The sequence below is a fragment of the Gouania willdenowi genome, chromosome 17, assembly GCF_900634775.1.
Source record: "Gouania willdenowi chromosome 17, fGouWil2.1, whole genome shotgun sequence".
Taxonomy (NCBI): domain Eukaryota; kingdom Metazoa; phylum Chordata; class Actinopteri; order Blenniiformes; family Gobiesocidae; genus Gouania; species Gouania willdenowi.
The window spans coordinates 27,361,622-27,375,388 of NC_041060.1; the positions used below are offsets into that span (position 1 = coordinate 27,361,622).

Here is a 13,767-nt window from a genome sequence, read left to right on the forward strand (position 1 = left end):
ATCAACGTCCTCCTCATTCCCCTTTGCAGACATAGTTGAAGGTCTGTTTCCATGACAACGGGAGAATTAAGGGTGGTGGAGCACCATTGCAAAATGACACTTCGGATTTAGGGGCTGAGGGGACGATAAATCTGTCCCGGTGAGCGATGGGAAAGAGATTGTTTTTTGTTGTTGTTTTTTTATTTAAGGCACATGTATTAAGATTGTTTATCAGCCCAACAACACAATAAATCAATCTCATGCTATGTTTTTGATAACATAGTCTTTATTCTTAAACAATCACTAACTTCATTCTTTAATAATCAATGCATATTTTTAAGTCATCTCACAATTTATAATGCATAAATGAGCGTGTTTCGATGCAGTGATTTCGTCTGCAAACACAAAATATTAAATCATGTTTCATATATCTCATACAACCAAAGCCTTTACTCGACCACTTGCATCAAAACCCCACAAAAAGTGCTCCTCTTCACTGCATCCCCGCAGCCTCTTCCTCCATGCTTCACTCATTCCTTTTGTCACATCTGTTCATTCTGCTGCCAACAGTTGACACTTAGTACATCCAATTTCATGCATTGCTTTGAGTCACACATATCTCATTTGCAACAATATAAACCTCTGTAAAAAGATACATATAGATGCTGGTTTGGCCTGTTTCTCTGGGACATTTCTAATAAACTGTATGTTTCACTGGTATTCAGTACGTGCTGCAGAAGTTAATGTATAGTTAGTTCATCGCCTTAGCTGTCGACCCAGGTCCCAGGGGGATAACCCACGACGACTCCTGACCTATCACTGCGGTATGCTCTGTGCAACTGCATGTGTGCTATTTACTGTACATTCAACCAGATCTTGCATTAAAAACCTTTAGAACTCCCATCTTAAACCAAACTCACAGTCATGCAATAGTCACGCTTATATTCAATCCTGTTTCCTTTTTTCAACATTCTCAAACACGCTTAGCTTATCTGTTTGTCATCAATAACGATACAAACGCTTCTGACCACAGTTTTGTTTTTAACACTAAACCAGTGCCAACATTTGTGCAACGAGCGCTGGACAAAGAGCAGCCAGCGTATACATATATATATATATAGATATACATCTGGCTCCAACCACTGTTCCTGAGTTAAATGAACTAATAGGGGATTAGGAATGAGCTCAGTAACGTACACAGTGATGTACACTCAGTTCATCTTGATGATGCAGCCCTGTAAGTATGCTGAGTCATTAAAGAGTGGCTTCCCTTCACCACACAGTGAAATGGCTCCTTTGATGGGCTCAAATCTCAATCATCAGCCTCACTGAGGGGAAGAAGTTCTCCACAAACCTCTTTTGCTCCCATTGTGATGTGGACATCTGGAAGATTGTAACGTGAAACACTGAAAAGCTTCAGATCAGCTCAGTGGTTTATGAAACAGTCGGGCACCCTGTCAAAGGAATTCCCCAAGAAAACCAGCAAGATCGGGAGAACTTGTTGAAAATGAGTCGGCACCACTTTTCCATTTCACTTTTTAAAAAATCTATCTTCTCAAATAATACTTCTTTGTTCATATATTTCAAAAGCTTTTTTTTTTTTTAACATTTGATATATCCATTGTTTTGTTTTTTGTCATAGCTAACAGTAGAGAAAGGGCTCTGTATTAGTTGAGGTGCAAAATGGCTCGTATAGTTTCGATGCTGGTCATAATCTTCCTCTCGGCTTTTAGAGAGAACACTGTTTGTTGTCATATTCAACAAGTTTGGACATCGCTTACAGCCTAGTATTCATTGCAAATATTAAGAATATACATAAGCAATATCAAAAAATGATTTCTCTGTTTCACACTATTACCTACTTTTCTTGTCAGCAGTTTTCAGGTGACAATACCATCTACAGCAAATTTGTTGGACACTTAGACATACTGTTCTCTATTATATTGCTTGAATCAGTCCTGTCCTGTCTGCAGCAAGTCTTATTTCACTAACTTACAGTACACACCTGAGTTAAATACATCCCACCGTAAGCGCTCTGTAACACATTGGAGTCCAACACAGAGACCTATTTATACTTTCACTCACACCAAAAGCATGTGGTGTGACAGTGCATTCAAGATCAATCAGAAAAACAGACGTATAAGGGAAAAAAAACTAACAAATTAACTGAAAACCTTGGTAATAACCAAGATCAGTTCAACAGATCAAGGAGAACCCATATGAGAGGATAAAATAATGTACCTACTCTCCCCAATAGAACCCACGGTATGAAAACTGGACATGAATTAAAGCTTCTTTTTCACAGCATAATTTGGAAATAATAGTTATTTTAAGTAAGATGGACCACCATCACTTTAATTTATCACAGCTTTTTTCTATTCATTTATTTATTTTTTGCATAAAATGTTGGTCAAGTGTTGATTAAAAATCTTTTGTTCATATACTATATATGCTCTGGTCTCGTAGTAAGTCTTCTAACAGGTTTTCACAGGCAAAATTCACAATTTGTCTCAGTTGTACAGCAGGAGATCCTTGTTGGCATTGCAACACTTTCAGTTTGTTTTCCCACAGCACTTGGTGGGGATATTATGGGGTGCGGAGGGGGATGAGGAGGAGGGATGGGGGGGTGAAGAGTCTTCCTTTCCATTAGCCAGAATGAAGCCACTTCGCCCAGGTGGAAACCCCTCTCCAAGGTGCTATGTGGAGTCCTGCTGGACAGCTTTCCCTCCGTTCATGGTGGGAGTCCCTGAGCTCTTCCTGGAGCGGTGCTTGTCCTCTATTTCATGCAGCGACGGCTCCCTGTACATACAAACTGTGGCAGAGATGCAAAGACAGAGGGGAAGTGAAGTAGGGAACGGAAGTGGGGAGGACAAAGGAGGGAGGAGTACAATGGAGAGCAGATTGAAGAGATGGATGTACAGACGGAGACAAGGTCAGATGTGAGGCTGGAACAATTAGACCATAGGCTGAGAGGGAGAAGACAAGGGAATTAGGACAATGTCAGCACTTTTATCTAATCACACGGCTTGACAAGTTCTCATGATAAAAATCTGTTTGATAATGTAGGACTGCTAGCACAGGGAACACACGGGAGGTGACTTTAAAGAGCAACGCCGTGCACAGCAGCTGAATAGATCAAAGCAGGAGATGGCTTTGAAGGCCAAACTGGCCTTCATTCAATAACTGTGGTTTTTCATCATAACTTAGAATAACTAGATTTTAAATCTCACCTTTATTTCAACAAAACACAATTCAACATCTCAATCAAACCGTGTGAATAGAGGATGTGATGTTCAAAGTGACCAAAAGCACAGGCTGAAACTCAGGCTCTAAAAGCACTTCTAACATCTCATTTCAATGAAGTATCTTTGAAAAACTGATGTACTAGGAAACAAAAGTTTGTTTGGTAACACTTTATTTGAAGTTTTATACATAATGCTGACATTACACTGTCATTAGCATGAATAAGGTGTCATAAAGTCTGTCATTTAGTGTCGTTCGCTAAATTATGACACCTTTAAGGCTATGGTGACATTTTTTGGGTTAAGTGGAGGAATCTAGTGGGGTTAGGTAGGATTAGGGATAGGGGTTAGGTACTATTAGGGATAAGGTAAGAGTTAGAGTAACAAAAGGTTAGGGCAGGGGTCTGCAACCTACGGCTCTGGAGCCAATGTGGATCTTTGACTTTATGCAATGGCTCGATATAGCTTTAAAAAAAAAAAAAATATTGAAAGAAAGAGTTTTTTTTTAATTTTTACAGAGGCTATTAATGATTAATGACAAATAAAATCAAGATACAACAATTTGTTAACCTAAAGTGAATCACATTGTGCAATGACTCAGCCACCTTCCTACTTCACCTCCTGCAACATCTACAGACCATCAACTTTCCTGCACCTGTGGCTAACCTTATGTTTTAAATCCCTGGTAAAATAACTAAATAATCAAAAAGACTATTCTGGAAGAAAATATAGATTTTAGTTGTGTGGGAACAGATGTGTAGCATGTGTTGACCATATGATCATGTGTTATCAAATTCAAGTTACTTTGTGGAGCCTTTCAAATACATTAAGTAAAAAAAAATCTTCTTTATACAACATTGTGTTCATGTAAACTAAGATGTGTAACAATTTGAAGATGCAAGATACTGTTTTGTTTCTTGATGTCAATTTATTTTATTTTATTCTAAACTGTTTTAAAGTTTCCATTGACATGATCAATAAAAATCGAATCAAATTAACACTATTCTATATAATTTTACCCGAATAGAATTGAATTCACGGTATTGTTTTCATTGAGAAGGTATTTTTTTCGGCTCCAAGAGGACTTTAATCCAGGTGAGATGAGGCAAAATGGTTCCTTGTAGAATAAAGGTTGCAGGGTTAGGGTAACAAAGGGTTAGGGTAACAAACAACACTTAATGACAGCCTTCATGACACCTTATTCATGCTAATGACAGGTCATGTCAAAATTATGTCAACGTTATGTACAAAACTTCAAGTAAAGTGTTAAAATATATGAAGCTTCTCAACAGTGATTACTGGCGGAGAGAGTCATTAAAGTTTTAAACTGCATTCAAGCAGATCTTTCTTAATGGTTTTTATTATTTACCGCTGATGTTAAACTAGAACGCCTACTCACTATGGAGATTAATTATTAAATGACGCGTTGTGACAAAATATTGAATCAGAAACTAAGAAAAAATGGCACAAGAACTGGGCATGTTTTACTCTTTGTGCTGGCTTTTTTTTCACTGATACCAGTAAGCCATTGTGCTTTAGGTCCTTGTGCAGATATTGCTGATATGCTGCATGAAAGAGCAGCTTAAACAGAAGATAAACCCAACTAATGTATTGCTTAGAAAATTACTAACACGTAATTTTTGATTTGTATTATGCTAGGCCAATATAGGCATATTCATGACATTGTTAGAATTCCCCCTTAGATAGTAAATCTTCCTAAAGTTTTTAAGTCAACACAAACTCCTCCAAAAGAGTAGAAGATAAACTCATTTATTAGATTCCACACGTCACTGATTTTCTGCCACTGAAGACTGTTATCAAAAACAGTAAGAGTTAGTCAGCTGATGATGGAGTGGAAATCACTTCTTATCTCTGTTAGGGAAATTAACTTTCTATCACTGTGCTTCATTTGAGACTTATTCAATATTTACTTTAAGTTTAATTAATAAAAAAATCAAGACATTTTAATGCTTGCCAACATCTTCCCGTTGATTTGCTGCGTCAAACAGGATCTTTTCCTTTTATAACCCCTTATTCAAAAAAAAATATTGATTGATGATTGATCACATTTTATATTTCTGGCTACATTTTCAAAAAAAGTTGGCCAAGGATTGTAGATAAAAACTTGCAAGTCTGGCTTCTCTACAAAATGTCTGTTTGTTGACTCAGCATTGTCACCTTAGATATAAGTCACAAACAATTTTTCAAGCCCGTAAAACTAATTGGATTTTGTTGGTATAAAAAAATGATACAGTAGTCCCTCGCTATAACACGGTTCACCTTTCGAGGCCTCTGTGTTTCGCGGATTTTTTTTACAGTGCAATTTTACATGCATTTTTTTTTACAGTGTATGAATGTGCATTGTGTTCTGCGTCCTGATTGGCTGCTACGTTCACACCGGATGCATCACAAAATGTCCATATGTCCAGATGACATACAAAGTCAATAGATAGACACGGCCCAGATGCAAAATCTTTCCTGTGCGGCGGTGCCGTCCGATCCGCCCGTCATTTGTTGACGATGATTTCAGGCCGTCAACACGGACATTGGTCTGTTCACCCATTCAGCTATGGAGTAGAAGCTGTGTGTGACCACCTGGAGCTGGATGACACGGCCTTTATAACTGGGAAGGATTTGGCATGGAGGAGAATCAGCGTGGAGGTGGTAGTAGCAGGTAAAAGTTCTCTCTTTAGCATTAGCCGCTAATCACACCGGCTTTTTTCACTGGTAGTTTATGTTTATGAGGGGAGAAAAAGGAGCGCATCTCCTTTCTTCAGCAGGCAGTGAAACTCACCGAGTTGGATGTGTCGCTGGTGGGCGGGGCTTCGCTTCAAACTCACATATGAATCGAATGGAGAATTTTTTTATCCTGCGCACTCTGAAGTGCTGTGTGTTTGCAAGTTTTCCCACAAACCCACAATGTCGACGTCATGTCTGTCTGAGAAAAGTGTATAAAATGTGTGGGGAGGGGTTTTACAGCCTTAAAATATGTATAATAATTGTTAAAAAAAATGGTGACTACTTCGCGGATTTCGCTTATTCCGGGTTATTTTTAGAGCATAACCCCCGCGATAAATGAGGGACTACTGTATTGCCCTTTGAATTATAAGGCTTTCTATTTATGAAGCCCTGACTTCTTTACACACATAATTATCTCATATATTCTTCATATATTTAAAGAAATTTTACAAAAATAATATAAAAAAAAAATGGTTAAACCCTAAAAATGTATATCCAGGTAGGGTAGATATATTTTTTCCTACCTTCAATAGGCCTGGGCACAAAATGTGATGAAGGTTTGGTCTTTTTGACGCGATTGCCCTTCATGACTTGTCCCTCCTTGGTGAGGCCGAGGAACCAGGCCCGCCCCGACTCCTGCTGTCGATACACGGTGGACGAGTAGATCACGTAGTAGTTCTCAAAAACAGACTCCTTAAATTTGCACTCTGGTGTAAACACATCCTGAAAAAATAGACACAGCAGGTGCAAATGTTAGATAAAGTATTAGATAAAGTAGAATATGACAGTATTTACAAGGAACAACTTTAAATTGACCTGTGCCAACATCATGATAGAAGGAAAATAAATGAATAAAACTGCTGACAAATCATATTTATTCTGAAAAGTTTTGTTTTTGCCAAAATTGGCTTAATGCATTGACACTGCCTCGGTCAGTGAACATACGGTAGTGATGCATACAAAATAAAAGTGATGATGATTATGTGAAGAATGGAAGCTTTTTACCTATCAACGTTATTATTAAAACCATAAGCTACATTAATAGGGACACAAAAAGGTGAAAAATGAAGAAACATTGGGTATCAGACATTTTTAGATTAATATTAGTCACTCCAATGTGGAGTGACTGTTTTTTGAAAGAGATCTGAATCTGTTTGAGTATAATTAAAGTGTGTTATATTAATGCTGAAATCTCTGGGCTGATAAATTGTGTGTGTGTGATCTATGTGGAAGTGATTGAACTGCCAGTTGTTGGTTAGTTAAAGACTGTCACTTGATGAGTTGATGTTGATGTAAAACCTCTACCGTACACTCAGTAGACTGTCCAATGTAAAAATGACACTGACTTAGAAAAAGCAGCTGAAACCCATGTTACTTGTGCTGCTTTTATTTTGAAAACCTTCCGGACGCACCGCTGTTTTCAGCCTCCATTGTTGTTGTTGTTTTGTTGAGTTCGCATCGGTCTGAGATTGTATGTGCACGTATATCCGCATGCGCACTACTAAAAAATTAATTTTTGGTAAAAAAAGAAATTCATTTTTGTTTATTTTTGTTTTCAAAGTGAACGATTACGTGTTTTATTTTTTTATTGGATTATGTTAGGGTTAGGGTTAGAATCTCAGTACGGAGGTAAACTCGGCCCGTGACACCGGGTGACCGGCATCCAGCCGCACTTGTGTCAGCTCCCAAACTTAATCAAATGAATTGACACCGAGTAAGCGACATTTAACCAGATTCAACGCGGAGGTGTTAACCTTCATTTTGAAAGCCCGGTGAGTTGACCGCAACTCTTCACTATACTTCTAAACAAAGTTCCATCAAGGTCAGGTTTTTTATGTCTACAAAAAACATCAATCTACTCGAGCTACCCATCCCTCAACCACATCGTGTTAGGAATTTAACTCTTGTATTTATTTTTTCTGCTGGATTTTGGAAACTTTACTTTGAAACCAAAGGAAAAACAATCATGAACGGAAACCTTGGACTTTCATGAACTGAAGAACAGAGCCTCAACTTATTACATGAACTGAGTTTTTTTCTCCTCCAACCTTTGCCTTTTTTCCCAATCATTGTGCAATGTCCAATATATATTTATTATTGAATATTTGCCTATATATCTGTACATCATTTCAAAATTATAATATATAATGGTTTGCCAACAATTATTTATTTTAACTGTTTTTATTAAAACTAATACATGCATTTGTTACATCTAGATTGGATTATTGTAACTCTCTACTGTCAGGATGTCCTAGTAACTCACTAAAGAAGTCTCCAGTTAATTCAGAATGCTGCAGCTAGAATACTATCAGGTACTAACAGGAGACAGCATATTTCTCCAGTATTCTTGAAGTTCCTAAAGTGTCCAGAAGTAGATCAGGAGGCAGAGCGCTCAGCTACCAGGCTCCTCGCCTTTGGTACCAGCTTCCAGTCTTAGTACGGGAGGCCGCTACCCTCTCCACCTTTTAGGCTAAACTCAAAACCAACTTATTTGCTAAAGCGTATACCGTATAATAGCAATAACCTAAAACGGACTTGGTCTCGTTGTTTTGGTCACAATCGCAGACCATCACACGTAAATGGTCAGCACCTCAGACCATTGTGAGAGACCGTTACATTCAAAACCTACTTATTTACTACAGCGTACACCGTATAATTGCGATAATTAGAGAGGTCCCCTCTGTAGTGATCGCCAAGATCACTACGTGCACCCAGTACAAGATGAAACCTTGTCTGTAATGGAAGCATTTGAGCATATTAATGTTAACCTAACCACTAGGAACAAGTTTATCATGTTTTTCCTGCCGTCTGTGTCTTCTCCTCGCCCTCCGCTATCTCTTCTGTTTCAGGTGTCTTTTTTTAAACAATATCTTCATTGAATTTTCCAAGTATAAAAACAAAAAAAATTAAAAAAAACAAAAAACAAAACAAACACAAGTCCAACAAAGATTCAAGTAAGACAATGTGTTGGATGGGGACATGAAAACCGTACATTAGGTTTTTTCCCCTTTATGCAAATATGGTCACTATAACTGTTCAGACAAAATGGGACCAAAAAATAAATAAGTAAATACACGACAACCAAACAGTCAAACAGACCATGGCGGTTAACAGAGTACTTCTGTAAAAATGAGATCCTGAGTCCATACAAGTTTCTATGCAGTAACAACAACAAGTTTAGCAGAGGGTGCTCTTATTCATCTTCGTTCAACAGATGAGATAAGTCTTTGTTTTTAATGTAATGAATAAATCGCCACCACACTTTTTGAAATGTCTCCTGTTTGTTCTTAAGGATGTAGGAAATTTTTTCCAAAGGCAGACAGGAAGATAATTCCCTAAACCACATTACAATACCTGGCCTACTCATACTTTTCCATGTTAGAGCTATTGTCCACTTAGCTTGTAAAAAACATGTTTAAAAAAATTCTTTCATGACGTTTTATATTATGAGCAGCTGGGTAGAGGCCCAGTAGAAATAGTTTGGGATCTAGCTCTAATCTGATTGAGAGTATGTCCTGCACATTTAATCTAACCTCTTCCCAAAACTCCCTCACTCTGGGGCACTGCCATAGGCAGTGAAAAATAGTGCCTCTATCTACACCACACCTATTGCAAGTGTCTGGGATATTCATATTAAATTTATTACATTTTTCTGGAGTGATATACACCCTCATCAGCCAGTTGTATTGTAGGAGTTTTAAGCGAGCATTACTCGTCCCTGTCTGGGCTGCCTTACATGCTCTGTGCCACTGTTCCAGTGTTAAATCCTCCTGTAAATCACATTTCCAGGCATTACATTTAGAGTCAGAAGACTCATTGGAGGAGGCTTTTAAAAAGTCATAAAATTCAGAAATGATGCCCTTGCCAAAAGGATTTTTAATCAGAGTTTTCTCCAGTAGTCAGGGGCGGGAAGGACATGTATTGTTCTTGATTCGATCTAAAAAAATGCCTTAACTGGAGATATTTTAAAAAATGCATGCGAGGGATATTGCATTTTCTTATCAGCTCTTCGAATGTTAAAATATGCACGTTAATACCATAGATATCTTTTATTTGTTTTACCCCTCTATCTGCCCACAGTTTAAAACCTGCATCCCTTTTTCCTGGGGTGAAAAAATTATTGCCCGAGATTGGGCTGAAACAGGAAAAAGAGGAGGAATCTTTTTGATATTTCCTAACTTCTTGCCAGACTCTTATCATATTTTGGACTATAGGATTAGTGGATAACTTTTAGAGTTTTTTAGGTTCATCTGAGCACAAATAAGTGGGGAATGGTAGCTTTAAGGAGTATGACTCAATAACCCTCCATGGAAGAGATTCATCTGTGTTAAAGTGAAACATAAGCATCCTTAGCTGGACCGCCCAGTGGTACCACTGCATATTAGGGCACTGTAACCCTCCTCTGTCATAGGGTAAGTATAGAAGAGCTAAGCGGAGCCTGGGACGCTTATTGTTCCATAGGAAGTTACTGAATAGATTTTTCATTCTGGGGAAAAAATTTGGTGGAGGTGGCAAGGGGATATTTTAAAATAAGTATAGGAGCTTGGGAAGTATGTTCATTTTGAGTAAATTGATTTTACCAATGAGAGAGATGTGAAGGCTTGACCATCTTTCAAATGTTTTAGAAATAGATGTAATCAATGGGTTATAATTAACTTCGACCATGTTTTCTTTTTTTTTTTTTTTTTTTTCACCTTGTCTGCACATGCTGTTGAAGGTTAACACTACAAGAAGTGCAATCTTTTAACAGCAATGCATATTTTATTGTTGCAATTAAATAAATGAATTTATTTCATTGCATAATTGTGACCATCACCAGCCCTCCCTAGGGAAGGGTAAATACTTTATTAAAGGGAGGATGTAAAAAAGAGAGGGCAGTGTTACACCAGGGTGAGGGGGGTGGGGGTGGGGGGGGGGTTAACAGGGAGGAGGGATACAAGATAGGAAAACGAATGGGTAGGGAATAGTCAATAAGTTTCAAGTCATGCGATGTGAAATTGTGGTTGTGTATATTGTGCTTATTGTTGTGTTATCAAGCCAGTCTGGTGACCAGTGTGCGGCTTAGGAATAATGGTGGTGGCTGTGAGCAGAGGAGGAAGTGAGTGGAAATTCCATAAAACAGGTATTTGGGAACAACGTGTCTATGGTTGAGCACAGTATGAGTGTTATCCCACAGCCCGAGGCCAGTGCGTCCATGACAAATGTAATTCCAAGAACCGCTACTGCAAAACCCATGAGCCGCCCCCGGGCCCGAAGAAGCAGTCGGGCCAGCAGAAAGAGCGGGAAATCTAGGGGCCCCCGACGACCACCCCACGGCCAAGCAGCCCCCCGAACGCCCCCAAGATCCCAAGCCGAGAGGCAGCCATTGCCCCCCCATACACACCCGAGAAGGCCCCAAGGAGCCAAGGACCCAGCGCACCACGCCACCGATCCCAACCCCCAACCCCCAGGCCCCCCAGCCCCCCACCACCACCCACACCCCCGCGCCCAGCCCCCCGAGGGGAGGGCCCAGAGAACTCCCCGCCCGAGACCCCAGCGGAGGAGCCGAAGCCCACGCCCAGCAGACGACCAGAGCCACGCCGAATGGGCAGCCGGCGGGCCCAGAGCCAGCAGGGACCCGACCCCAGGCCAGGAGGACCCGGAATGGATGCAGCACCAGGAGCAGCCCGCCCAGGGCGGACGACCACACCCCAAGCCGCATAAGGCACCAGGGGGCCGCTGGGAGTCCCCCCGCCGGTCCCCAGGCACCCCAACCTAGCCCCCCGGGCGCCCCAGATCGCCCTTTGCTGATGCCGCCTGCGCCACGAGCTTCAGTTCTTTAAAGCCAGGGCCCCCTCCAGAGGCCAAGCCAGACCGCCCCGCCGGGATGTGGCCCCCTATTCTGGCCCCGACACCCTGCCTCACGGGGGATTGCCCAAGCAGGGGCCGCACCAGAAGATCCCCGCCAGGACCGGCCCGGCCAGCCAGCCAAGCACCCCGGGCCCCAGGAGCACCCCCCGGGACCAGGACCCCCCAAGGGCAAGCCCCCGGGCCAAGCCCCCCGGGACGCGCCCCCCACCCCGGCCCAGGACCCGGCCACAGCCCAGCAGGACCGCACAGCCCCAGACGGCACAAGGCCAGCAGCCCAGGGCCCGCCGCCCCCCGGACAGCGCAAGCCACGGGGCAGCGCCCCCCGCCGGCCCGCGAGCAACCGGCGACCATGTTTTCTAATTTAGGGGTGATATGGATACCTAGGTAAGTAAAAGAGTCTACTATTCTAAAATGACGAGCAGAGATAGAAGGATTGGTCCTCTCCTCCCAGTTGAGAAGCATTATGGAGGATTTTGAATTATCAATTTTATAGCCTGAGATTTTTCCAAACAACTTGATAAGGTCTAGAAGAGGTGGAATAGATCTATCCAATTTTTTAAGAAAAAAAATAACATCATCCGCATAAAGAGTGATTTGATGCTCCATCTCTCCCGTCTTTATACCTGTAATCATGCTATGTTCTCTTACAGTCATTGCAAATGGTTCAATTGCAATTATAAATAGTAGGGGGGATAAGGGACATCCCTGCCTACAACCTCTACTGATTAATATTGGTTTTGAAATGTTGTTGTTGGTAATAATTTCTGCATAGGGATCCTTGTACAAAATTTTAACCCAGTTACAAAAACCCTCCCCCAGGCCAAAACGTCCCATGACTTCAAATAAGTAAGTCCACTCAACTCTGTCAAAAGCCTTCTCAGCATCTAGTGCTAAGAAGGCTGTATCTGACGCTCCCTTTTGGTCGTGCAAGATGTTCAAGACCCGTCTCACGTTATGGAAACCCTGACGGCCAATTATGAAACCATTTTGGTCCTCCCTTATTAGACCTGGTAATATAGACTCCAGTCTTTTAACTAAGATTTTGCAAAGTATTTTCAGGTCTGAGTTCAGAAGGCTGATCGGCCTCATGTTTTCGCACTTATCGTTCAGTTTGCCGGGCTTCGGGCACCCCTCAAGGAGGGGGGGAGTATCCCTTTTTGAAAGGGTTCTGAAAACATTTTTCAGAATCCTCAGAATACTATTGGGCCCTACCTAATCACACATCATTAGGTAGGGCCCAATAGTAATCCTATTGTTGTTGCAATAGGATTACTATCGCAACAACACATCATCAGTAGAGTAAAACTAACCTGTCTTGAGTTTCGATTCAAATATTTTATAGATTTCGATGGGTAGGCCATCCGGGCCTGCTGGTTTCCCAGGATTCATGCATCGTATTGCTACCGAGATTTCTTCTAATGTCAGGTTTGCCCCCCACTCTGACCTTTCATTTTCCTCTATTTGGGGGAAACTAAGTTTGTTTAGGAATGAACAGCTATGGTCTGTTAGTCCAATGTTTATTTCAGAGCTGTATAACCTTTCATAAAAGTTTCTAAACCTGTCATTTATGGCAACAGGCTCTACAATGTGCTCCCCCTTATCATTTTTAAGACTGGTGATGGACCTTTCAGTCTGTTGTTGTTTTATACGCCACGCTAGAATTTTCCCCGGTTTCTCCCCTTGGTCAAAGATGCACTGTTTTAGTTTTATTAGATCAGCAGCAGCTTTGGATGCCGCAATTTCATTATATGGTGCTCTCAGAAGTAATAGATCCTGATGGAGCTTAGTACAGGGGTTTCTAAAATAAATGTCTTCCATTGTTTTTATTTTTGTCTCCAACAACATTTTTTTGTGTTTAGCCTTTTTAGATTTGGAGCTTGTGAAGTTAATTATCTGGCCTCTAAGGAAGGCCTTGAACGCCTCCCATCTAATGCTTGCAGACGTCTCACTGGTATTA

The 13,767-nt window shown here is 40.9% G+C and overlaps 1 protein-coding gene across 4 annotated transcripts in view; it reads right to left on the reverse strand.

Annotated features, from left to right (window-relative positions):
- Positions 1–1,569: 1,569 nt before the first annotated feature.
- fgf12a (fibroblast growth factor 12a) overlaps positions 1,570–13,767 on the reverse strand; it is a 77,495-nt gene continuing 65,297 nt past the window's right edge. For all 4 annotated transcript variants that reach the window (XM_028472300.1, XM_028472299.1, XM_028472298.1 and 1 more), the window contains 2 exons: positions 6,485–6,683; positions 1,570–2,791 (listed from right to left, as the gene is read on the reverse strand). In XM_028472300.1, the coding sequence (XP_028328101.1) occupies positions 2,676–2,791; positions 6,485–6,683 (315 nt within the window). In that variant the 3' untranslated portion in view covers positions 1,570–2,675. The remainder of the gene's footprint in view (positions 2,792–6,484; positions 6,684–13,767) is intronic.